This window comes from Dendrobates tinctorius, unplaced genomic scaffold, assembly GCF_039654945.1.
Source record: "Dendrobates tinctorius isolate UK_male_01 unplaced genomic scaffold, ASM3965494v1 ptg000223l, whole genome shotgun sequence".
In the NCBI taxonomy this organism is placed as follows: Eukaryota; Metazoa; Chordata; class Amphibia; order Anura; family Dendrobatidae; genus Dendrobates; species Dendrobates tinctorius.
Genome location: NW_027361890.1, coordinates 26,498,454 through 26,524,985, shown reverse-complemented (window position 1 = coordinate 26,524,985; position 26,532 = coordinate 26,498,454). Strand labels below are relative to the sequence as shown.

The following is a 26,532-nucleotide window of genomic DNA, read 5'->3' as shown; positions in this document are numbered from 1 at the left end:
TATGCTGATACCTCATATGTGGGAGAAAACTACTGTATGGGCACACGTCGGGGCTCGGAAGGGAAGTAGTGACGTTTTGGAATGCAGACTTTGATGGAATGGTCTGCAGGTGTCATGTTGCTTTTGGAGAGCCCCCAATGTACCTAAACAGTGGAAACCCCCCACAAGTGACCCCATTTTGGAAACTAGAACCCCTAAGGAACTTATCTAGATGTGTGGTGAGCACTTTGAACCCCCCAGTGCTTCACAGAAGTTAATAACGACTGGGCGTGAAAATAAAAATATCGTATTTTTTCAATAAACATGATCTTTAAGTCCCCATTTCTTTTATTTTCCCAAGGGTAACAGGAGAAATTGGACCCCAAAAGTTGTTGTCCAATTTGTCCTGAGGGTTAGGGCTAGGGTTAGGGCTGAGATTAGGGATAGGGGTGTGTTGGGGTTAGGGTTGGAGTTAGAATTGGGGATTTCCACTGCTTGGTCACATCAGGTGTACTTCATGTTAGTGGTAAAATTTCATTCATATGACTTGCGTTTATTTGTGAAAAAAACAGAAATTTGGCGAGAATTTAGAAAATTTCGCAATTTTCCAACTTTGAATTTTTATGACCTTAAATCACAGAGATACGGCACACAAAAAACTTAATAAGCAACATTTCCCACATGTTTACTTTACATCAGCACAATTTTGGAACCCAATTTTTTTTTTTTTTGGAAGTTATGAGGGTTAAAAGTTGACCAGCGATTTCTCATTTTTACAACACCATTTTAATTTTACGGACCACATCACATTTGAAGCCACTTTGAGGGGTCTATATGATAGAAAATACCCAAAAGTGACACCATTCTAAAAACTGCACCCCTTAAGGTGCTCAAAACCACATTCAAGAAGTTTATTAACCCTTTAGGTGCATCACAGGAATTTTTTTAATATTTAAAAAAATTGAACATTTAACTTTTTTTCACAAAAAAAATATTTCAGGTTCAATTTTTTTTATTTTACCATGGGTAACAGGAGAAGTTGGACTGCAAAAGTTATTGTGCAATTTGTCCTGAGTATGCTGATACCTGATATGTGGGGGGCAACCACTGTTTCGGCGCATGGCAGAGCTCAGAAGGGAAGGAGCGCCGTTTGACTTTTTCAATGCAAAATTGGCTGGAATTCAGATCGGACGCCATGTCGCGTTTGGAGAGCCCCTGATGTACCTAAACAGTGGAAACCGCCCACAAGTGACCCAATTTTAGAAACTAGACCACCCAAGGAACTTAACTAGATATGTGGTGAGAACTTTGAACCCACAAGGGCTTCACAGAAGTTTATAACGTACAGCGGTACAATTAAAAAATAATATTTTTTCCACAAAAATGATCTTTTCACCCTCAATTCTTATTTTTCCAAGGGTTACAGAACCCTAAAAGTTATTGTGCAATTTGTCCTGAGTACGCTGATACCCCACATGTGGGGGTAAACCTCTATTTGGGCGCATGGTAGAGCTCGGAAGGGAAGCAGCGCCATTTGACGTTTTTGGCTGGAATTGAGATCAGACACCATGTCGCGTTTTGAAAGCCCCTGATGTACCAAAACAGTAGAAACCCCCACAAATGACACCATTTTGGAACTAGACCCCCAAGGAACTTATCTAGATGTGTGGTGAGCACTTTGAACCCCCCAGTGTTTCACAGAAGTTTATAACGACCAGGCGTGAAAATAAAAATATCGTATTTTTTCAACAAACATGATCTTTAAGTCCCCATTTCTTTTATTTTCCCAAGGGTAACAGGAGAAATTGGACCCCAAATGTTGTTTTGCAATTTGTCCTGAGTATGCTGATACCCTATATGTGGGGGTAAAACACTGTTTGGCCGCATGACAGAGCTTGGAAGGGAAGGAGCACCATTTGACTTTTTCAACGCAGAATTGGCTGGAATTGTTGCATTTGGAGAACACCTGATGTGGAAATCCCCAATTCTAACTCCAACTCTAACCCCAACACACCCCTAACCCTAATCTCAGCCCTAACCCTAGCCCTAACCCTAACCCTAGCCATAACCCTAGCCCTGGCCCTAGCCCTAACCCTAGCCCTGGCCCTAGCCCTAACGCTCGCCCTGGCCATAACCCTAGCCCTGGCCATAACCCTAGCCCTAGCCCTAACCCTAATGGGAAAATGGAAATAAATACATTTTCTTTTAGTTTTATTATTTTTCCCTAACTAAGGGGGTGATAAAGGGGGGTTTGATTTACTATTTATGGCGGTTTTTATGTTTGGCAGCTGTCACACGCTAAAAGACGCTTTTTATTGCAAAAATAGTTTTTGCATCACCACATATTGAGAGCTATAATTTTTCCGTATTTTGACCCACCGAGTCATGTGAGGTCTTATTCTTTGTGGAACGAGTTGATGTTTTTATTGGTACCATTTTCGGGCACGTGACATTTTTTGATCGCTTTTTATTCCGATTTTTGGGACGCAGAATGAACAAAAACCAGCTTTTCATGAATTTCTTTTGGGGGGGGGTGCGTTTACACCGTTCCACGTGCAGTAAAATTGATAAAGCAGTTTTATTCTTCAGGTCAGTACGGTTACAGCGATGCCTCATTTAGGTGTTTTTTTATGTTTTGTCTGTTTTATGCAATGAAAACTATTTTATATAAAAAATAATTATTTTTGCATCGCTTTATTCTGCGAGCTATAACTTTTTTATTTTTTTGCGGATGATGCTGTATCATGGCTCGTTTTTTGCGGGACAAGCTGACGTTTTCAGCGGTACCATGGATATTTATAGGCGTCTTTTTGATCGTGCGTTATTGCACGTTTTGTTCAGCGGTATGATAATAAATCATCATTTTTTGCTTCGTTTTTTTTTTATTTTTTAAGGGGTTCGCTAAAGGGGTTAACTAATGGGACAGTTTTATAGGGCAGGTCGTTATGGAAGCGGCGATACCTAGTATGTGTACTTTTATTGTTTTTTTTTTATTTTCAAAAAATGAATTTATTAGGGAATATTTTTTTTTTTTTTTTTTTTAAATTATTTTTACACTTTTTTAGGTTGTCCAAGGGGGGACATCACTGTCCTGTGACAGATCCCTGATCTGTCACATCACAGATCACTGTGATAATCAGCTGACACCTGGCCGCGATCAGCAGCGCTCACCAAGTGAGCGCCGCTGATAGCTATGACGTACTATCCCGTCCCTGGGAATTAAGTCCCAGGGCACATGGACGGGATAGTACGTCATATGGGATGACGGGGTTAAATGAAGATAATAATACCAAAGAATTTGTGTTTGCAATCATTTTCAGGAAGAAACTGAGTATTATCTGACAGAACTGCAGGGGTGTCAATACTTGTGGCCACAACTGTATATGACTTCTGAATTACATTACTGATCTAGATAATAGATAACCAACGTTAAAGCGACTTCCTTTTGCTGGGGACAAAATGTCCTAATATCCTAATGTGAATCCTCGCCTAGACTGAAGACTAGGATGGGGATGTATATACCAGGATGGGGCCAGGGAGGGGAACATATGTATCAAGATGGAGGACATACCAGGATGAGGAACATATATGCCAAGATGGAGGATATATTTATTCAAACAAGGATACGGCCAGGATGAGGGACATATACCCAGGATGGAGAATATATATATACCAATAAATATATATATATATATATATATATTTATATTTATTTATTGGTATATATATATTCTCCATCCTGGGTATATGTCCCTCATCCTGGCCGTATATATATAGGAATATAAGAGAATTGGGATCCAGCAAAAAGATGAAAGTTCACCAGAATTATAAAATCTTCTTCTTTATTTATCCATCAAATCATATAAAAAATATGTGAGGAACTCCAAACAATTGGTAACATTCCAGCAAGGGATGACTATTGTTTGTGGACCCTCCACGTACAGTCAGCACCTATCTCCACAGCAAGAATGCGCGTCTTTCTTCTTCTGCTGGTTTACGGGCCTAAGGCGGCCACAGTGACGGACCTGTCAAAAGTGTCAACAAGAGTAAAGGGATGGTATGTATATATACGTCCCTGGCGAAAGTGCGGTGTTCTGTGGTGTATTGTAACCGGAGAGCCTTGAGGAAAATTGCGGAGTGCTGTGAGGCTGTCAGGCGGACAGCGAGTGAATAAAGCTTGGACCTGTTGCACCCAGAATCTGTCTCCATCTTGTCTCTGTTTCGTCTCTGCGCGGCAAGAAGAGGGACCACCCCCCCCAGCTCAGCCACTGACCCTACAAGGCGGCAGATTGTCTCCTGAGGGATCTCCTCCCAGACCTGGACTAAAGCATCCGCCAACTCCTTGACAGTCTGTGGTGCAACGTGATGTTGGTGGATGGAGCGAGACATGATGTCCCAGATGTGCTCAATCAGATTCAGGTCTGGGGAATGGGCGGGCCAGTCCATAGCTTTAATGCCTTCATCTTGCAGGAACTGCTGACACACTCCAGCCACATAAGGTCTGGTATTGTCCTGCATTGGAGGGACTCATGGCCATCCGCACCAGTATATAGTCTCACAAGGGGTCCGAGGATCTCATCTCATTACCTAAGGACAGTCAGGCTACCTCTGGCGAGCACGTGGAGGGCTGTGTGGCCCTCCAAAGAAATGCCACCCCACACCATTTCTGACACACTGCCAAACTGGTCATGCTGAAGGATGTTGCAGGCAGCAGATCGCTCTCCATGGCGTCTCCAGACTGTGTCACGTCTGTCACATGTGCTCAGTGTGAACCTGCTTTCATCTGTGAAGAGCACAGGACGCCAGTAGCGAATTTGCCAATCCTGGTGTTCTGTGGCAAATGCCAAGCATCCTGCATGGTGTTGGGCTGTGATCACAACCCACATCTGTGGACGTCGGGCACTCAGACCATTTTCACAGAGTCGGTTTCTAACCGATTGTGCAGACACATGCACATTTGTGAAAACCACAGAAAGAGGAAAGAATCCTCCAATATTTGAGAAAAAAACAAAGCAGTCAGAGATGCATACTTGTATAAACAGGCCTCAATACAAATGTACTAACAGGGTGCAGCGGACCCAAGTAAAATGGCAACTTCACAGGTGCAATAATACCTAATGAAACAGCCAGCCTACAATCAGGGATTGGCCGTGTGGCACACCAGTGCAAAAAAATAAGTCCGTATGTGGCAAAGTTCACACAGGGAATGCAGAGCATATGGTTCACAGCCTCTTAGTAACACCATATAGGGGGGCTGCCCAGTGCTAACTATAATGCGTCCCGTGTGAACAGAGGCCACATTTTACAGAACAATTTGGGCCCAACTGCACCCTGAAAAGATAAAAAGTGCACAAAAACATATCAATATATGTAAGGTATTGGTTAATATTATGGCCATAATACGTAAGCTGGCAAACTAACGTTAAAGTTCCTTACACTTGCCAGTCCTACTCTAACATGAAAACCACAGAAAGAGGAAAGAATCCTCCAATATTTGAGAAAAAAACAAAACAGGCAGAGATGCTTACTTGTATAAACAGGCCTCAATACAAATGCACTAACAGGGTGCAGCATTTGTGGCCTGCTAGAGGTCATTTTGCAGGGTTCTGGCAGTGCTCCTCCTGTTCCTCCTTGCTCAAAGGTGGAGGTAGTGGTCCTGCTGCTGGGTTGTTACCCTCCTACGGCCCCCTCCATGTCTCCTGGTGTACTGGCCTGTCTCCTGGTAGCGCCTCCAACCTCTGGACACTACGCTGAAAGACACAGCAAACCTTCTTGCCACAGCTCGCATTGATATGCCATCCTGAATGAGCTGCACTACCTGAGCCACTTGTGTGGGTTGTAGAGTCTGTCTCATGCTACCACCAGTGTGAAAGCACAACCAACATTCAAAAGTGACCAAAACATCAGCCAGAAAGCATTGGCACTGAGATGTGGTCTCTGGTCCCCACCTGCAGAACCACTCCTTTATTGAAGGTGTCTTGATAATTGCCAATAATTTCCATCTGTTGCCTATTCTATTTGCACAACAGCATGTGAAATTGATTGTCAATTAGTGTTTTTTCTTAAGTGGACAGTTTGATTTCACAGAAGTTTGATTCACTTGGAGTTATATTCTGTTGTTTACGTGTTCCCTTTATTTTTATGAGCAGTGTATATATATATATATATATACTGTACATACCAGGATGTATATATATAACAGGATGAGGGACATATATACCAGGATGGACCTAGAATCGGGTACATATATACTAGGATCCAACTGGTTCAGGACCCAACATGAGGGGGGGCACTGCTAGACCTAATATTAACCAACAGGCCAGACCGCATATCAAATATAAGGGTTGAGGGTCACTTGGGTAATAGTGATCACAAAATAATAAGTTTTCATGTATCCTTTAATAAGATGTGTAGTAGAGGGGTTACAAGGACACTAAACTTCAGGAAGGCAAATTTCCAACTGATGAGAGATGATCTTGGTGCAATTAACTGGGACGATATCCTGAGACATAAAAATACACTAAGAAAATGGGAGACGTTTATTAGCATCCTGAATAGGACCTGTGCACAATATATACCGTATGGGAATAAACATGCTAGAAATAGGAGGAGACTACTATGGTTAAATAGAGCTGTAAGGGGAGCAATAAGTGACAAAAATAAAGCATTTAGAGAATTAAAGCAAGTAGGTAGTGATGAAGCATTAAATAAATACAGAAAATTAAATAAATTCTGTAAAAAGCAAATCAAGACAGCAAAGATTGAGACAGCGAGACTCATTGCCAGAGAAAGTAAAAATAATCCCAAAATATTCTTTAACTACATAAATAGTAAGAAGCTAAAAAATGATAGTGTTGGCCCCCTTAAAAATAGTCTGGGTGAAATGGTGGATGAGGATGAGGAAAAAGCCAATATGCTAAATGACTTTTTTTCAACAGTATTTACACAAGAAAATCCCATGACGGATAACATGATCAGGGATAAAAATTTTCCATTAAATGTCACCTGCTTATCCCAGCAGGAAGTACGGCGGCGTCTAAAATTCTCTAAAATTGACAAATCCCCGGGCCCGGATGGGATAAACTCCCGAGTACTGCAGGAATTAAGCACAGTCATAGATAGACCATTATTTTTAATCTTTAAAGATTCCATAATAACAGGGTCTGTACCACAGGATTGGCGTATAGCAAATGTGGTGCCAATATTCAAAAAGGGGACAAAAACTGAACTTGGAAATTATAGGCCAGTAAGTTTAACCTCAACTGTGGGTAAAATCCTGGAGGGTTTTCTAAGAGATACTATACTGGAGTATCTGAAGAAGAATAACCTCATGACCCAATATCAACATGGGTTTACAAGGGACCGTTCCTGTCAGACTAATCTGATAAGCTTTTATGAAGAGGTAAGTTCAGGACTGGACCGAGGGAATGCAGTGTACGTGGTGTACATGGACTTTTCAAAAGTTTTAGATACGGAGCCACACTAAAGGTTGATACATAAAATGAGAACAATGGGGATAGGGGAAAATATTTGTAAGTGGGTTAAGAGCTGGCTCAGGGATAGGAAACAAAAGGTGGTAATTAGGGGGCATAGAGAGTAGAATTTCAATATTTGCAGATGGCACTAAACTCTGCAGGGTAATCAATACAGAGGAGGACAATTTTACATTACAGGAGGATTTATGTAAACTAGAAGCTTGGGCTGATAAATGGCAAATGAGCTTTAATGGGGATAAATGTAATGTCATGCACTTGGGTAGAACAAACAAGATGTATAATTATGTGATTAATTGTAAAACACTGGGCAAAACTGTCACTGAAAAAGACCTGGGTGTATGGGTGGACAACAAACTCACATTTAGTGGCCAGTGTCAGGCAGCTGCTGCAAAGGCAAATAAAATAATGGGATGCATTAAAAGAGGCATAGATGCTCATGAGGAGAGCATAATTTTACCTCTATATAAGTCACTAGTGCGATCACACTTAGAATACTGTGTACAGTTCTAGTCTCTGGTGTATAAGAAAGACATAGTTGAACTGGAGCGGGTGCAGAGAAGAGCGACCAAGGTTATTAGGGAACTAGGGGGTCTGTAATACCAAGATAGGTTATTACACTTGGGGTTATTTAGTTTGGAAAATCGAAGGCTTAGGGGTGATCTTATTACAATGTATAAATATATGCGGGGACAATACAAAGACCTTTCTAATGATCTTTTTACTCTTAGACCTGTGATGGGGACAAGGGGTCATCCTCTACGTCTGGAGGAAAGAAGGTTTAAGCATACTCACAGACGCAGATTCTTTACTGTAAGAGCAGTGAGACTGTGGAACTCTCTGCCATATGATGTTGTAATGAGTGATTCCCTACTAAAATTTAAGAAGGGACTGGATGCCTTTCTTGAAAAGTATAATATTACAGGGTATATACACTAGTTTCCTTAATATTGCGTTGATCCAGGGAGCTAGTCTGATTGCCGTATGTGGAGTCGGGAAGGAATTTTTTTCCCCAATGTGAAGCTTACTGTTTGCCACATGGGTTTTTTTTTGCCTTCCTCTGGATCAACACGTTAGGGCAAGTTAGGATAGGATATGGGTTGAACTAGATGGACTTAATGTCTTCCTTCAACCTTAATAACTATGTTACTATGTTACTATGAGGGGCATACAGTATATACCAAGAAGGAGACCAAAATAGGGGACTTTATCACACAGTGGGGGAGGAGGTGCAACTTTTATGTCCTTTGATGATTTCAAAAGCTTTAGAGAGCCCGTACATCTGACCAACATGCGGGGGGAGGGGGCAAGGTCCAAATATTCCATTGGGTCCCATTAGACCCTAGTTACACTACTGTATGAACTGATACATGATGTTCCAGAGGTTTTTAATTGGATTCAGGGCTGGAGAAAGTGAGGGTCAGGCCATGACATCAATGCCTTTGCCATCCAGGAACTGCATACACAGTTTAGAAACGTGACAATGGGCACCATCCTGCACCAGGAGGAACTCAGGGCTCACTGCAACAGCATAAGGTCTAACAATGACTTTCAGAGTTTCATTCTCTCATTAGTCAGTTTGCAGGCCTCCAACCATATGCTTTGAGACCAACAGTAAGCTACCTCCAAAATGGTCATGAATGATGCATGCTGATGTCGAATGCAGCATAATGTCAACCAAAGAGTCTCCATACTCTTTCACATCTGTGACATGTGCCCATTATGAATGCACTCTTCTCTAAAAGAAAATCGGGCATTAATAGTGGTTCTGGCAATTTTGTTGTTCTCTGGCAAATGTCAAGCAAGCTGCACAATGCTGGACTGTGAACAAAGATACCACAACAGGTCATTGGGCTCTCATGACACCCTCATTGAGTTTGCTTCTTCAAGTTTGGTCAGAAACATGCATACCAGTAACCCACTGGAGGTAATTTTGTAGGGCTATGGCAGTGCTCCTTCTGTACCTCCATGCACCAAGAAGCAGATACCAGTCCTGCTGGTGGGTGAATGCCCTTCTACATCTTTATCTGTTCTCCATCAATATTGTGGTGGAAGATCCTACATACCTTCTAGAAATGGCAAGTGTGGATGTGGCATCCTGGAGGACTTAAACTAGCTGTGCAACATGATTGGGCTGCAGGTATCGCCTCATGCTACCAGTAGCGATAAGGACACTAGCAACATGTAAAAACTGAAACAAAATCAGCATGCTAAAGGAATGAGAACTTGCCCGTGGCATTCCTTATTGGGGATTGTCTTATTGTAGCTAGTAGTAGCAGTAAAATGCAAGTAAAATTCATTTTTATTAATCTCCAATAAAAATTCGGACAGTGATTCCTGACCTCCTGCTCATATAAAAACAATATAGTCGATATAACATTGTCAGAGGACCAAATTTGCATGCAGAGAGCCACCAGGGTGTACGTGGAGACCTTCCCAGTGCCCTATATAAAGGTTGGCATAACTGTGCACGAATCTAGTCCCCATGGCTGTGCCCCATTTCTGGGTGTATTGGTTCATCTTATAATTGAAAGAATTGTGTGTTAAAATAAAAAGTATACAATCTTTAATGAAGTCCACTTGTTCGGTCGAAAACTGGTGTGATTCATTTAGAAAATAAGTCACTGCTTCACATCCTTTCTCATGTTGTATTACCATATATAGTGATGTGATAGCTAATGTTTCTAAAATGTAATGGTCCTGCCATTGTATCCTTTCAATAATTGTAATACATGCCTGCTGTTGAGGTAGGCAGGGAGATAAGGTCCTAGTTTTTGCAAGTAGTAGTCTACATAACGGGACAGTTTTGAGGTGAGGCATTTAACAGCCAAAATTATTGGACGGCCTCTGGTGGGTTCGTGAGGTCTTTGTGAATTTTCAGGAGATGGTAAAAAAATTGTTATTCTGAGGTATGGGGTATTACTAAATTCAAGTTCTTGTTTACACAGTGAGAGAATGTGACTACTTAAATTAATCACCTTATTGTCTTTGGAAGAATGATCAAGTGAGGTTGATTGTTGTCTTTTGTATGGATGATAATTACGAGTGCGAAATCTATTCATAACAGCACCAGATCTAGTTGTCATGGAGATGGATGAAACATCCGATTGACCACTCATGGATGAAAGAGACGTGACTGATGATGCATGATGTAATAATTGTGGTAAGGTATTATTCCTCCTCCACAAATAAACCATGTGTTGTTGATAGTCTTTTTGGCCTCTGCCAAACTTACTTGATTGGGATTCATGGATCTTCTTAACTGTGGCATCAAGAACCTTCTCAAGATTGCCATCAAAAATACATATCTTCTCAGCGGAAGCATTAGAACGTAACTCACTTTGGGCAGCATCAATGAGCTTGTCAAGCTCCTCAATATTTTGATTATTAAGGCCAATAAGTAGCTTCATAAGAGACAATGAACATGTGCCACACGCTTCCTCCCAATTTGTCCTAAACTGTGCATCCTCAACGGGAAAGGTGGGAATAACCCTCACCCTGAGACCCCTTGGTATCATATTACTGGTAACATATTTATTAAGAAATGCCCTGTTCCACCATAGTTTAGTCCTCTTGACCAGTAAATCCTGGATAGAGGAACAGAGCCCATCAAATTTAGAATCATCTGATTGCGGAATCCCTACATTTGCACCAAACACTTGCTCCACTTGTCCTAGCCAAGACTTTTCTTTGGCTCTGAAGTCCATATTAGCACCACCGATACCTGTGCAAGACACAGCAATAACAAAGTAGTAAATAGCGAGGGTAGTACAACTCGGTGTATATGTCACGTAGGGGAATTTAATGTAGTCACAAACATAAATTTGAATAACGTCCCACCCACATGTACACCCAAGGACTATAAATGACCAGTTGTAATAAAATACAAAGCACAGGGGGAGGACGAATCCAGAATACAACAAACGGTCATATATAAAATTGCTTTATTGAAGTGAAAGGCAAGGTACAAACATAGCGTGCTGAACAGCCACAGAAAAATAATAAAAATGATTAAAAAACAGCAGCAAATAGGGACACAAGGACACATGTAGCCAATACTGCACTGAATAATCCTTAGAGTTGCATAGCAGTAGTATACTGTACATTGCACTCTATCATAAAAAGCCTCAAATAGCCACACCTACAGTGCCCATTTTAATGCCAAAAACATCAATTCTTATTACTTAAGCTTGTCAACCTTAATTTACTTTATAATAATAGTTAGGCATTGAAAACTGGGGGTTATTTGGCTAAAGTAGTGGGGGGGGGGTAGGCCTGGCTCCAGATTTTCGTGGGCCCAGGGCCAAAGAGGGTCACTGGGCTCCTTTAACACATGCCACAATTCATGATCCTCTGATACGGCAGAGAAATAGCGGTATAGTACAATGAAAAATACTTCACTTCTTACATCACATGACTGATATCCATTTTACATTCTCCAATAGCTCCAAAAACGGACAGTATATTACTCCATACAGTATTATGGCCACCGCATAGTGCGCTATACAGAGTAATGAGGCCCATATATTTCTCCATACAGAATCATTGGTCCCATATAATGTTCCATACAGTATATGATGAGCTCCACATAATGCTACAGTATATGTTGGTCCGCATGGATGAAGGTCCACTGTCTTATGGGCCCAAATAATGCTCCATATATAATGGGCCCCATTTCTAATGCTCCAGTGTATAATGGGCCCTGTAAATGCTGCTCCAGTGTCTGATGTCCACCTTTGGAATGCTCCAGTGTATGATGGGCCTCATATATCATGCTCCAGAGTATAGTGCTCCCCAAAAATTGCTGTCCCAACATTGAAAACAATTAAATAAGTCTCCTCACTAGGGAATCCCTGTACTAGTCTGGACTCTTCGTCATCCCCATCTTCCATCTCACTGCACTTTGACTGTTTAGACAGAGGGCGTACAGACATGATGTCATCGCGCTCTCTGACCAGAATGTCACTGTCAGGAAACGCGGAAGACATCACGGCGGTGGAGCAGGGAGAGGTAAGTATTTCAACTTTGCAAGTGCTGTGATCCTGAGCAAGCAGGGGGGCCCACTCGCTGGCGGCGGCACTGGCACAGGGCCCCTTATAGTACGGCGATGTGTCTGACGGCGGGTGGAGGGCCCTCCCACTGGCAGAGACACTTTTGCGTACTATGAGGGGCCCTCTGCCAGTGCTGTCGCCCATGAGTATGCCCCTCACACCTGCTCAAGGAACCTGCACTTTCATCTGCACCTTCCTCTTTGTCACCATGTAAGGTGGTATAGTATGCGGGAAGGGGAACCTGAGTTTCATCAGGGTCAGATTCTGGCTGTGTAGAGTGCGAGAGGAATGTAGTGGTCTGGGTCAATGTACCAGCAGAATCATCTAGCAGTGGCTGGGCATCAGTGCACTTGTGGTGCCCCCAGGAGTACGGTCGCCACAGTGGCATTACCTTCCTCCTAGGGAGTGTGATGTCATGCTTGGGAGCAACGAAGGATCTCTCTAGCAGTTAAACCAACACACAACACAGTTCCCACTCCAGGCCAGCAGGGAGACCTCTGAACCTGACTGCAGAGGAGCTGCTCTCTGTGGTCGGGAGGAGGTAAGTTAGGGCAGTCTGTGAAGGGAAGGGGAAGTGTGTGGACGTGAGAAGGGGAGCTGGAGGATGAGCAGAGTTAAGGCTCACTCCTAGCTGGAGCGCAGGGTCTGGATTCCTGTCTCCGTGTTTGTAGGGACACTGACGGTCCTGCAGCAGAAACCGGAGGAAATAGCAGCTGTAAATGCTCTGTTCCCAACTAAGGCTCGGAGGCCCCAGCAGCGACGTGTGTGAGCCAGAAGGAAAAGGCTATGGCTGCCTGCCATACGAGAAAGTTCCAAAAGAGAGTCAACAGAGGGAACTTCAGTAAACTCAGTACTGCGAGTACCTCAGATAAGCGCTAGAACGGAGGCCACACTACCTATCTGCAGAGAGAGAATTCCAAATTTGCTTCCAGACTGACCAACTCCTTCTCCATTTGTACTCTAGGTCCTGGACGGCACTTACCAAGTACAGGTAAAGGAACTGCACGACTGTGTCTGTCATCTTTCTCCTGCGCCTGGCGCACGGCTCTGCTACATCCTGCACTGCACACCATCTACCAACTCTTTCATCTGCCCTGCAACTGCAGGCCCTACCTGTGCAGGATCATGACACATCCCTCTGAGACACCGGCCCGGTACCGATTAACCCCACTGCCCTGGCTGGCCACCCACACTCCATGTCAGATTCATCTTGGACTAGGGAATTCACAATTTTACTTGATAACTCAGGCATGGTATGTGAAAAGAGCTCTATGGAGTAATCTGTAGTGTGGCCTGCCGCATCCTTCACTTTTGGTAGGGGTGAAGGACACAAGGAAAGGTGTTGTTCCTGACCATGAGCCTCCACTGACGACTCAGTGCTTTTATTTTTTGAAACTTCAGAAGAGGAGGCGATAGAGCTGGAGGCTGTGTCAGCAATGTAAGCCAAAACTTGTTCCTGAAGCTCCGGCTTTAAAAGTGGTTTACCTACTCCCAGAAAAGGGAGCCTTTGAGGCCTTGTGGAGCCAGATGATGACCCAGGCTCAACACCTCCTGCCTTAGGTGCTATTGTGCTTTTGCCACTACCAACAGATGCACCACCAACACCACCACCATCAGGACCAGCTGGCAACCCCTGCTCACTTCCACGGCCTCTTCCACCATACTTCCTAATTTTTGTGAAAATGTACCCAAAATACCACCAGCTATATGGTACTGTAAAACAAGGTAGAAGGTGTATATAGTATTGGTGAGAATTTGAATCTCACTAGAGTTTTGAGGATGCTGAACTATTGTCTCAGGCCCAGTAGAGATTACACCTCAATGTAACAGGCTGAAATTGGATGGTGTATGACAAGGTGGAGGGTGTATGTAGTATTGGTGAGAATTTGAATCTCACTAGAGATTTGAGGACACTGAACTACTGTATCAGGCCCAGTAGAGATTACACCTTAATGTAACAGGCTGAAATTGGATGGTGTATGCCAAGGTGGAGGGTGTATGTGGGTCGTCCTCCCAGGGCAGTGGGGTACTCGGTACTGGGCCAGTATCAGCAGGATGTGTCACAGCAGCGGGGACCCGGTCCGTGGCCACGGGCGCCCAAGTAATGGGGGAATGTAATGGTTTGAATGAATAGTTTGTGACGCCACCTGTGGTGTTCGGCAAGTGAGATGTTAGGCCGACGCTGCATGCAGATGCTCTGGGGCTGGAGCTGTGTGTTGCAGCCAAGATGGTGAAGCTCCCCACAGGTGGAGCTGTAGCCCCAGGGCAGCGTAGATGTGGGGGAAGAGGAGAGACACAAGCGGTGTAGAAGCTGGTACCCAGATGTAGCGGGGCTGGATGCGTTGGTGCAAGAATGAACAGAGGACACCAGGGCTTGCAGTTCCAAAGCTTTACTCACAGTCTGTAGTACACACAGGTGCCTGCCTCCGTGCTGTGTCCTCCGGGTCAGAGACTCAGTCAACCTCCAGGCAAGATGGAATGCTCCCTTCCAACGCTCCGCCAACATGTGCCTTTCTGAGCGTCTCCTCTATAGCGCCTTTAAGTATGAAGTACTCCCAGTACTGAGTTACACTGGAGTGCCTCCTGACAGATGTTCCCAAGAACTCTACTTGTACGGCAGACAGCTGTAGCCTGCTTCGGGGACTCTCTACTCTTGAGTCCCGGCTCACTATCCAAGTTGCTGTTGTGCCCCCAAGTCTTAGATGGGAGTAGTGCATTTACAGCCCACTACTCAACCGGTGTCTGCTGCAGAAGCATTAGTGTCCATACAACCTCGGGGACCGGGCCCCGGCCTTGCGCTTAGAACTTCTAGGCAGGGTTCTTCCTCTAACCCACGTCCTCTCTGTTCCCTTTTACTCCTTCGTTCTGTTCTAATCTCTCTCTCTTATGGAAGATCAGGTTTCAGGTCAATGTCTTTCTCCTTCTTACCTTTCCCGTGCCAACAGACCCAGGTCACTCAGGTCTGCTGCAGCACCTCCTTCCTCCATCCCTCTCTCAGGGATCTTCTTTCCTCACTCCTCTCTGAGTGACTTCCTCTCCTAGACTGACATGTAATTCTAATCCTTCCCGCTCTTTTACGCATTCTCAACTCCACCTGCCTCCCAGCACGTTTCGTGTTCCAAGCAGGGAGCCACCAAAGGTGCTCTGCTACTCTCTAAGCAAGGAGTCGCAATGTGGCTTTGCTGAACTACTCTGTTGTGTGGAATGCGAGTGTTGGAACGTGGTCAGGAGCCTCCAACTTACCTGGATGGTGGGGCACCACACCTCAGGAGGAGGTGCAGTACCTCTGTGGTGACTGAGCCTCAGGGGTGCCACATATGTAGTATTGGTGAGAATTTGAATCTCACTACAGATTTGAGGACGCTGAACTATTGTCTCAGGCCCAGTAGAGATTACACCTCAATGTAACAGGCTGAAATTGGATGGTGTATGACAAGGTGGAGGGTGTATATGGTATTGTTGAGAATTTGGATCTCACTAGAGATTTTAGGAGGCTGACAATGATGCTCTCAGTCCAAGTATGGACGCAGGCTGCCTAATAAGCAGGACTGCTGCACACAAAAGGGTGGAAAAATGAACGCTTAGTGACTGTGCAGAAAAGAGGAAGAAAAGTATTTTTGCTTTTTAAAAAGCAGTTTGCACAGCAGTGTGCAAACAGCATTGCAGCTATCAGGGAGCCTTATAAGGCAGCCTAATAACCAATAAAGCTGATGCACAAAAATGTAGCCTCCCTTATTACTGCACACAAAGTGTTGTGTTGTAAGTGGAAATCGCTAACAGCAGAAGCAGTTTTTTGGTTCTTCTTCCCTGCCTAACGCTCTCCCTTATTCTGAATCAGCAGCAGCAGCCTCTCCCTAATACTAAGATCGGCAGAAGTAAGATGGCGGTCGGCGTTCACGCCCTTTTACAGCCCCTGTGACGCCACACCAAGCCAGCCAATCACTTGTATGCCCTTCTCATAGATGGTGGTGACCGATGCCTATGTCATTGCATTGCCCACAGTCTGCATCCTCAATCATTGGCTGAAAAAGGGCGCTGGAAGCATCGCTCTGGTCGCCGACCTCGTGGCCGACCTCACGCTATGGTCGCGTTTCATTTTATGAAACCCGACTTCAGCGAAAGTCGTCGACTTTTGAATTTGACCGACCCGTTTCGCTCAACTCTAGTTATAACTCTAGAATGCTTCAACGTATCCCCGTATCCAACTGATTCTGAGAATTTTTTTTCATGACATATTGTACTTCATGTTAGTGGTAAATTTTCTTCAATATAACTTGTGTTTATTTATGAAAAAAACTGACATTTGGCAACAATTTTGAAAATTTTGCAATTTTCAAACTTTTAATTTTTGTTCCCTTAAATCAGAGTGGTGTCACACAAAATGGTTAATAAATAACATTTCCCACATGTCAACTTTACATCAGCACACTTTTGTTACCATATATTTTTTTGTTATGACATTATAAGGGTTAAAAGTTTTTCCAACAAAATTTACAAAACCATTTTTTTCAGGGACCACATCACATTTGAAGTAAATTTGGGGGTCAATATAACTGAAAACGCCCAAAAGTGACACCATTCTAAAAACGTCACCCCTCAAGGTGTGCAAAAACACATTCAAAAAGTTTATTAAACCTTCAGGTGCTTCACGAGAACTAAAGCAATGTGGAAGGAAAAAATGAACATTTTACTTTTTTCAGCAAAAATTTACTTTGGAACCACTTTTTTATTTTCACAAGGGTAGGACTACTTCACTGCATCAATGGGAGAAGGGATGGAGCCATTTACCGTAAAATCCTGAGTAGCAACCTCCTTCCCTCCGCCAGGACATTAAAAATGGGTCGTGGCTGGGATTTCGAACAAGGCAATGAGTCAAAACATGCAGCCAAGAGAGCAAAGGAGTGGCTCAAAAAGAAACACATTAAGGTAATGAAGTGGACTAGCCAGTCTCCAGATCTTAATCCCATAGAAAACTTATGGAGGGAGTTGCCAAGCGACAGCCTCAAAATCTTAGTGATTCAGAGATGATCTGCAAAGAGGAGTGGACCAAAATTTCTCCTGACATGTGTGCAAACCTCATCATCAACTACAAAAAACATCTGACATCTGACTGCTGTGCTTGCCAACAAGGGTTTTGCCACCAAGTATTAAGTCTTGTTTGCCAGAGGGATCAAATACTCATTTCTCATGGCAAAATGCAAATAAATTTATATAATTTATACAATGTGATTTTTTGGATTTAATTTTTAATACTCTGTCTCTCAATGTTAAAATTAACCTACACTTAAAATTATAGACTGTTCATGTCTTTGTCAGTGGGCAAACTTACAATATCAGCAAGGGATCAAATACTTATTTCCCCCACTGTAAGTCACAGAAGAATTGGCGTTCTTCTTCAGCAAGTGTGTTGATCACATCAGGTTTCTTATGTAGGACTTGAAATATAAACTTCCTACAAAAGAGGAATAAGTCCTTCACAAGTGAGAACTTCTCTAAGGCCTGTGTGGGGAAAAATGTTAGTCCTCTCTGTAGTACAGAAATCACAGAAGAAGATAGAATATATATTCCGATAGAATTATAATCTGTAGTGTATCAGACGGTACCTGTTCACGTGTATCGCTAAGGATAGAGAGGTCTGGATGGTCTATTTGTGCCTGGGTCATTGATTGGATTGATAAAGTGATCTTGTCCTCCTGTTCCTTGTTATCCAAACGTATGGATTTCTTGCGGCTTTTCCCTCTTCTGGCCCAGTGCCTATATCGCTGTTGGCCAATGATAAAAAAAAAATCACATGAGCCATTGTTGTCCATCAAATAGGCGGTTCGAGATGTGTCATGTTGAAGTCTTCTATACTTGAAAGACGTTGATTACCTCGGTGTTGCCATCTAAACAACTGCTTGTTTTTTAAGTCCATGCTGTCTATGGAATTTATTATGTTTCCTTTGGGTGGTGTCATTTTCATATTTATAAAGAATGTCCTTTAATTTTCCAGGCATGAACACTATCAAGTCCTGACAGATAAAATTTTGCCCTGCCTCATATTGTACGAATCTTTCAGCGGCTCATCTCTCTCTGCATCTTATGAGCTTTGCATGCTGGTTATCAGATACCAGCAGATGAACCTTACGCAGGCAGGTGTCACATGTCATGACCAGAGATAAGCAAACCTTTCAAGGTTCAGTTCGATTCGCTGAACGTTTAGATGTTTTCAGATCATGTTGACTGAACGGTTCGACTTATGTATCCGAACGCCATTAGATTCAATGGGAGGCCTAACCAAATGTATACACAACACCTTAAGGGATGACAAAAAGCTTCCCACAGAACTAAAGTTAGGGGCAGACACCATGAAAATTGGCATCATTTCACCAATAGTAAAAATTTGCAAATGGCAAAACAGCAGTCAGCCATGGGCCATGCATGAGGTATCAGGATCTGGCCCAGCATTTACAGTTTGGAATTGAAGTTTCAATGAAGACATAATGGTTAAGGGAGCAATGTAAGCCTTCTTAGCTGGGAGCCCTGATACCTCATGCATCAACTCCATCACACTCAGATGGCAGAAACATCAGTTTCATACAGAACTATTGATGGAAAAATGTAAGGAAAGTAACACAGGTAGTTGACTGAAAGTGATTTCCTGCCTGTCTGGAAGCCCTACTTACATAGGTAATCCACCAGGTGGAGACCCAACTTGGAGTCTCCACATTTAAAAAAATAAATGCCGCACACCACTTAAATGGCATCAATTTCCACAGAGTAGAAACAATATAATAGACCCCTGACACACATTCTACTACAGGCAACCCACCAGATGGAGACCTAACTTGGAGTCTCAAGATTTCAAAAAATTATTGTCACACACCACTAAAGTGGCATCAATTTCCACAGAGTAGAAACAGTATAATAGGCTTCTGACACACTGTCTACTACATGTAACCCACGATATGGAGACTCAACGTGAAGTCTCCACAATTCAAATAGTTGTTTGCAACGTCAGCTGCAGTAGCAACAGCAGCAGGTACAGAAGACACCACAAAGATGGCACAGACTGCAATCAATGCATGACACTATGACTGGGGTGCAAGAATCATTAGAGATCCATGATTTGTTCATTTTGATGAAAATTATGCAGTCTATACTTTCAAGAGACAGCTGGATGCGCTTTTTGGTCAGGACAATACCAGCAGCGCTGAAGGCAAGTTCTGCAAAATGCAAAAGGGTCCAAATCCCCCTGATGACATTGATATTGAGCTCTAGACACTCCTGCACCATCCTCTGCAGTTGATCCCAATGTCTCAGACTTATACTCTGTTCTGCTGGTGCATGTATGAGGTGGCCAGGGTGGTAGTCATGGCGAGGGAATGTTGCGTCTCCACACCCCGGCACCCTGCAAAGAAAACTTAATTTCCCATCTGTTGTGTGATGTGTGTGCAATGCCAATCACTCATTTTCAGGTTAGAGTCCTCCTCATGTTGTAGTGTCCCGGTTTCCATCAGCATCACACAATGATTGTCAGAGTCCAAGTTCATTTTCATCAACTCAACTTTACTCAGGTCATCCAGTTCAGTCACAGGCATCGCACAGTAATCCTCATTGAGCATCTATATTCCTTCCTCTGTGCTGTCCCTTGTTCTTCCTGAAATGCTTTGTTTCCGTACCGTACCCTCCTGTACCACAGCTTCCTGACTAGCCGAACTAGCTTGTGCCTGGAGTTCCCCTCCTGTTTTCGCCTCCATGGGTGAAACTAAAGGATGGCTCTTCCAATCCTTCTCAAACTGTAAGTCGTGGACATTACGGGATTTTCCCATTGAGCCTAGCCGCTGTCACTCTCATGCTGCTCTGGTCCTCTCGTGCTCGTGTGACTTCCAGCCTGGAGGCCCTGGACTGCTGGGCTTCTCTCTTTAAACTGGTTCTTGCAACAACCTTACTGTTCTTCATTCCACTCTCTAACTCATCCCAGGAAGTGCCTCAACTAATATTACTCTGGCCCCTCCCACTCAGAAATCCCCTAAGCCTTATCTAGTCCTTATCCTACCTCAATCTAATCTCTTAATCTACAGTGCCCCCCACTGTTCTAAACCCTACATTACCCATTACTATTACTAAACTTACCTGAACACTGCATTTCCCTATCTCTATTCTTACCCATAAAGATGCATAGCTTACATAAAAATCATAATATTATAAAGCATTATCTACATTACCACACATTAAACATACACACATGATCATTAGAGGGAAATACACATGATAGCTTCTGTCACACCTTTACACATGGGTCGGTCTAAAAAATGTGTGAAATGACTCACAGAAATTGCTTATGTCACTAATAGTGCTGCTGCTAATGTTTCTGCGATCATGCATTGACGTTCCCAGGGTTGGACATCTAGAAATGGGATGCAAACTGTGCGCCTCACTGCTGCCTTGTGGAAAACCACTCTTAAGATAGTCTACAAGTGTGGTTCGAAACTCCAGCACATGTGCATCCCTTTCCAGGGGAGAAAGCATCTGGCTGAATTTACTCTTGTACCGTGGATCTAACTGATTGACAACCCTGTAGTCAGCACTGTTTCTAATCTTAAGAATACGGGTATCATGTTGAAGATAGTGCAGCAAGAAGGTGCTTATGTGTCAAGTGCTTCCATGAGATCCAAGTCCAAGGTGTGTTGGTGGTGAGATAACACAAGACTCAAGGTTTTTTGCTCTGTCACTGCCTGCAAGCCACAGACAACAGAGAGGGGATCTTTATCCTCTTCATCTCCTGACTTGTGTGTCCATTACCTTGCCCTCCTTCATTTGTTCTTCAGCTCCCAGTTTGCCTGCTCCCTTGATCTCTAAGCCACCCTCCTATGGCACCCGCCTGTGCAACAACAGTCCAGAAATGTGAGATATAGTTATCGCTTCCGCATCCTCCTCTGCTTCCACTTCTTCCTCTGGGACCACCACCTCCTCACGCAGACTATTCAAAATGTGCTCCAGCATGTAGTTGACCGCAATAGTGATGCTGATGATGGCATCGTCAGCACTAACCATCTGAGTAGCCTTTCCAAACTTTGCAGAAGGGGGCAGAGGTTCTTTGTCTGTGCCCACTCCACAAGTGTGATTTGCACCATGTCTGAGCTGTGTTGGGACAGGCTATGCAAAAGGACATACTGCACCAGGGCTTGTCGCTGCTTCCACAGTCGCTGCAACATGTGCCATGTGCAGAGTGGAATTCCACCATATCGGAACATCACAAATCAAATGGATAACTGGAAGGCCAAAAGACCTCTGAAGCAATGCAAGTCAATGATCTATGGATTGTGATCAGTGAAAGTGAGCACACAGCAACCATCCTTTCTGCAGCAACACGTGCAGGTCAGGATATTACCAGAGAAATTTCTGTACCACCAGGTTGAGGATGTGAGCCATGCATGGCACGTGTGTAAGGGTTGCCCTGGCATAAGAACACCACCAGGTTTGCACAATAATCACCCATGGCATTTTCTGGCTCCAAGTTCAGTGTAGACAGCCATTGCTCTATCTTGGCCTGGATAGCTGTCCACAACTCTTGAGCTGTGTGACTGTGATTTCCAAGGCATATTAATTTGAACACCGTCTGAGTGCGGTGAGCCATGGCTGCACAGTATGGAGTGGGGAGGATTCTAGCTGCACTGTTGGAACGCGTGTCTGATTAAGGGAGAGGTTGAGGGCACAGGTGCGGACCCTAGAGGAAGTGGAGGAGCCAGAAGCAGTGGAGGAAGTGTTAGATACAGAAGTTTATCTCACAAGCCTTGGGGATTGAAAGGCTTTTGGAGCAGCCCCTTGACTATCTGCCCTCACAGTCACCCAGTGCCGAGTTAGTTAGATGTAATGCCGCTGCCCATGTTTGCTCATCCAGGTGTCAGTGGTGAAATCCACCCTGGCAGACAGATTTTTCAGGAAACGGGTTTTTGTCTGCGACATGTTGGTGTAGTGCAGGCACAGCTTTCTTAGAGAAGAAATGGCGACTGGGCAACTGGTACTGGGGGACTCTGATGGCCATCAAATTTTTTTAAACCGTCTATATCCAGCAGGTGGAAAGGCAATATTTCCATGGCCAACAGGTTTAAGATGGTGGAGTTCAAGCTCTTAGCTTTGGCATGGGTAGGAGGAAACATTCTTTTATTTGTGCACAACTGCAGGACCGAGGGCTAGCTGCTGTGCTGAGAGAAAGGGTGGAGTATGGAGAACAGGACCAGCTGCTGCACTGTGAGTGAGGTGCATGCAGAGATGTTATGGTGGATTGAGAAAAATGTGTTGCGCTAAGTGACACAAATGCAGCAGCCATGTTCACTTCCATTACAGCTGATGGGCTCTCACTCACCCCAACTTTAGGGGGTAAACAAGTGGAGTTTCTGAGCAATGAGACCTGTGTGAGAAGACTTGGCATGGTGATGGAGGAGGAAGACGTGGCAGATGAGGTTTATGGGATGGCCGGTGGTTGGCAAGGCCCTCTAGTCCAAATTTTAGCCCAGGGAGATTGCCACACAAAGGCATGTCAATCGCACATGTGCCGTTTCATGCATGTAGTTGTCAAATTTTTGCACTTTTTGCCTCTACTGAGTTTTTTTAGCAAATTTTACAAATAACGTGTGTTGGGTCATCCTTTGTGGTCTCAATAAAGGTCCAGGATAGGCCACCCTTGCCACCCCTGTGAACTGCACACTCGCGACCGATGCAGGCTACAGCTAGAGTTGGGGCTGAGGATGCAGTGCTTGTCGTGGTTGCATCCCTTCATGCCTGTGTATGAAGCCGCAATGTAAATTCCTCATCTTCCTCCTCCTCTCTTCTGCTGAGATAGTTAGTAACGTACATCTGGGTTCACAACTAGTGAGATCTACAAACTCATAGTCATCCTCTCAGTTCTCACACTCATCACCCTGAGAGTCAACCTCCTCCCCTTCCTGCCTTGATGCCACAGTACAGTCCATTTGTGCCTCTGGTATCTGAGTCTCATCAAAATCACTTCTACTTGGCGGTTAACATCTGGTGATGCAGAAGCTTTCCTCCTCCAGGTTCCAGATTCTATGACTCTTCATAGCAGATATCTGGTGTGTGAACAGCTCTGCAGAATGGCCAATCTGTGGTGCCTTGCTATCCACTGGATCACATGCTTTTACTGAGAATCATCTACAAGGAGTACTGATGTGCAGCTGCCAAATAATCAGATGTTGCCAGGTGTCCTTGGATAAGACGAGACGGTGTTTGTTCACTTGTGCTTTAATTAGCCCCTTCGCGACATGCGCAAACAGCAGTACTAGTAAGGTGGCACGATCGCGCGGCCTCACGCTGAGCGCTGTGGCGATCTTGTGCGGATGTCAGCTGTATGTGACAGCTGACACCCTGCAGCAATGCCCATGATCAGTACTAACACCGATCGCGGGCATTTAACCTTTCTGATGCTGCTGTCATTAGTGACAGTGGCATAGAGAAGCATCGCTCAGGGAGGGGGCTCCCTGTGCACTCCCACCAGAACAACGCGATTGCAATGTTCCGATGGTCTCCATGGCACCAAGATGGCCGTGGGGTCCTTCCGGGTCCTTCAGTGAGGTGGTTTGCGAGCGCCTGCAGGCGTCGGCAAGCCTCCTTTACTGCCTGTCAGATCGCTGATCTGACACTGTGCTATACAAAGTGTCAGATCAGCCATCTAATATAATATAGTGATGTCCCTTACTGGGGCAATGTAAAAAAGTTTAAAAAAAATATTATAGTGTGTAAAAATATATTTTTTAAAAAATTCCTAAATGAAGAAAAAAAACATTTTCCCAATAAATACATTTATGTAAATAAAAAAATAATAAAAGTACACATATTTGGTATCGCCGTGTCCGTAACAACCCGCTCTATAAAACTATCCCACTAGTTAACCCCTTCAGTGACCACCATAAAAAAATTGAGGCAAAAAGCAATGCTTTATCATACCACCGAACAAAAAGTGGAATGTAACGACCTGTCGTAACGACCTTCTCTGTAAAACTATCCCACTAGTTAACCCCTTCAGTGAACACCATAAAAAGATACAAAACGAGGCAAAAAACAATGCTATATCATCATACCACCGAACAAAAAGTGCAATAAAACGCGATGAAAACAACGAATGTAAATAAAAATGGTACTGCAGCAAACGTCATCTTGTCCTTCAAAAAACAAGCCACAATACAGCTCCATCAGCAGAAAAATAAAAGTTATAGCTCTCAGAATAAAGCGATGCAAAAATAATTATTTTTTCTGCAAAATAGTTTTTATTGAGTAAGGCTAAGTGCACACGTGTGGAAATGCTGTGGAAATTTCCGCAGCATTTCCACAACTCCAGCCGCGGGTAAAATGCATGCAAATTCGCAAGCATTTTTTCCATGGAAAGCAAGCATTTTACAAGCGTAAAACTAGCGCATTCCAAGCGATTTGAAGCTTCGCTTGGAATGTGATTGACTGGTTGGTCACACTTGTCAAACATAGTGTTTGACAAGTGTGTCCAACTTTTTACTACTGATGCTGCCTATGCAGCATCAATAGTAAACAGATAGGATGTTTACAATAATAATAAAAAAATCGTGATATTCTCACCTTCCGATGGCCCTGGCAGCCTTTCCGGTCCATGCGATACTCCCGACAGCTCCCGTTCCCAGTCATGACTTGCAACAATGACCTGTGATGACGTAGCATCACGCAAGACCGCTACGTCATCACAGGTCATTGCTGGCGCCGCAAGGCATTACTGAGAACGGGAGCTGCCGGGAGCAACGGTAAGGCCAGCCAAGGCAGCGGGGGACGTCGGAAGGTGAGTAAAACCAGATTTTTTATTTTACCGTATATACTCGAGTATACGCTGACCCGAGTATAAGCCGACCCCCCTAATTTTGCCACAAAAAAACTGGGAAGACTTATTGACTCGAGTATAAGCCTAGGGTGGAAAATGCAGCAGCTACTGGTGAATTTAAAAAATAAAAATAGATACCAATAAAAGTAAAATTAATTGAGACATCAGTAGGTTAAATGTTTTTGAATATCCATATTGAATCAGGAGCCCCACATAATGTTCCATACAGTTCATGATAGCCCCATAAGATGCTCCATACAAAATACACCCCATATAATGCGCAGAAAGGTTAATAATGGCTCCATAAGATGCTCCATAGAATATGCCCCATATGCTGCTCCAAAAAGGTTATTGCCTCATAAGATGTTCCATAGATTATGCTCCCATAAGATGCTCCATAGATTATTCCCCCATATGCTGCCCCCATAAGATGCTCCATATATTATTCCCCTATATGCTGCCCCCATAAGATGCTCCATAGATTATGCCCCCATATGCTGCCCCCATAAGATGCCCCATAGATTATGGCCCCATGTGCTGCCTTTGCTGCTGCTGCATTTAAAAATAAAAAAAATGACATACTCACTTCTCCGTCTCTGGGGGCCAGGTGCCGGTGTCACTGCTGGCACCTGAGATACTCACCTGTTCTGTGTCCATGGCTCCTTGCTGCTGTCTGGCACATCATCTGTCAGTGACGTTCAGACTGCAGGGGGTGCGGCACGCACTAACCACGTCACCATGCCCTCTGCTGTCTGACATGCCAGACAGCAGCAAGCAGCCATGGACGCAGGACAGGTGAGTATCGCTATACTTACTCTTCCTGGCGCTGTCTCTTCAGCCCCCAGCTTCTCCACGATCTCCCTTCCTGCCTTCAGCGGTCACGTGGTACTGCTCATTAAAACTCATGAATATGCGCATATTCATGAGTTTAATGAGTGGTACCATGTGACCGCTGAAGGAAGGAAGGGAGATCACGGAGAAGCTTGGGGCTGCAGAGACAGCGCCAGGACGGGTAAGTATGACCTGACACCCCCGCCCCCCATCCCCCTCCAACCCCCTGGTGTATATGACTCGAATATAAGCCGAGAGGGGGTCTTTCAGCCCCAAAAAATGGGCTGAAAATCTCTTCTTATATTCAAGTATATACGGTAATTCTTTTTTTTTTTTA

The 26,532-nt window shown here is 44.0% G+C and overlaps 1 protein-coding gene across 3 annotated transcripts in view; it reads right to left on the bottom strand.

Annotated features, from left to right (window-relative positions):
- ASIP (agouti signaling protein) overlaps positions 1-26,532 on the bottom strand; it is a 200,274-nt gene that overhangs the window by 16,121 nt on the left and 157,621 nt on the right. The window contains exon 4 of one of the 3 annotated variants that reach the window (XM_073555220.1): positions 18,127-18,285. The exons of the other annotated variants lie outside the window; for them this stretch is intronic. Coding sequence (XP_073411321.1) covers positions 18,127-18,285 — 159 coding nt within the window. The remainder of the gene's footprint in view (positions 1-18,126; positions 18,286-26,532) is intronic. 3 annotated transcript variants of the gene reach the window in all.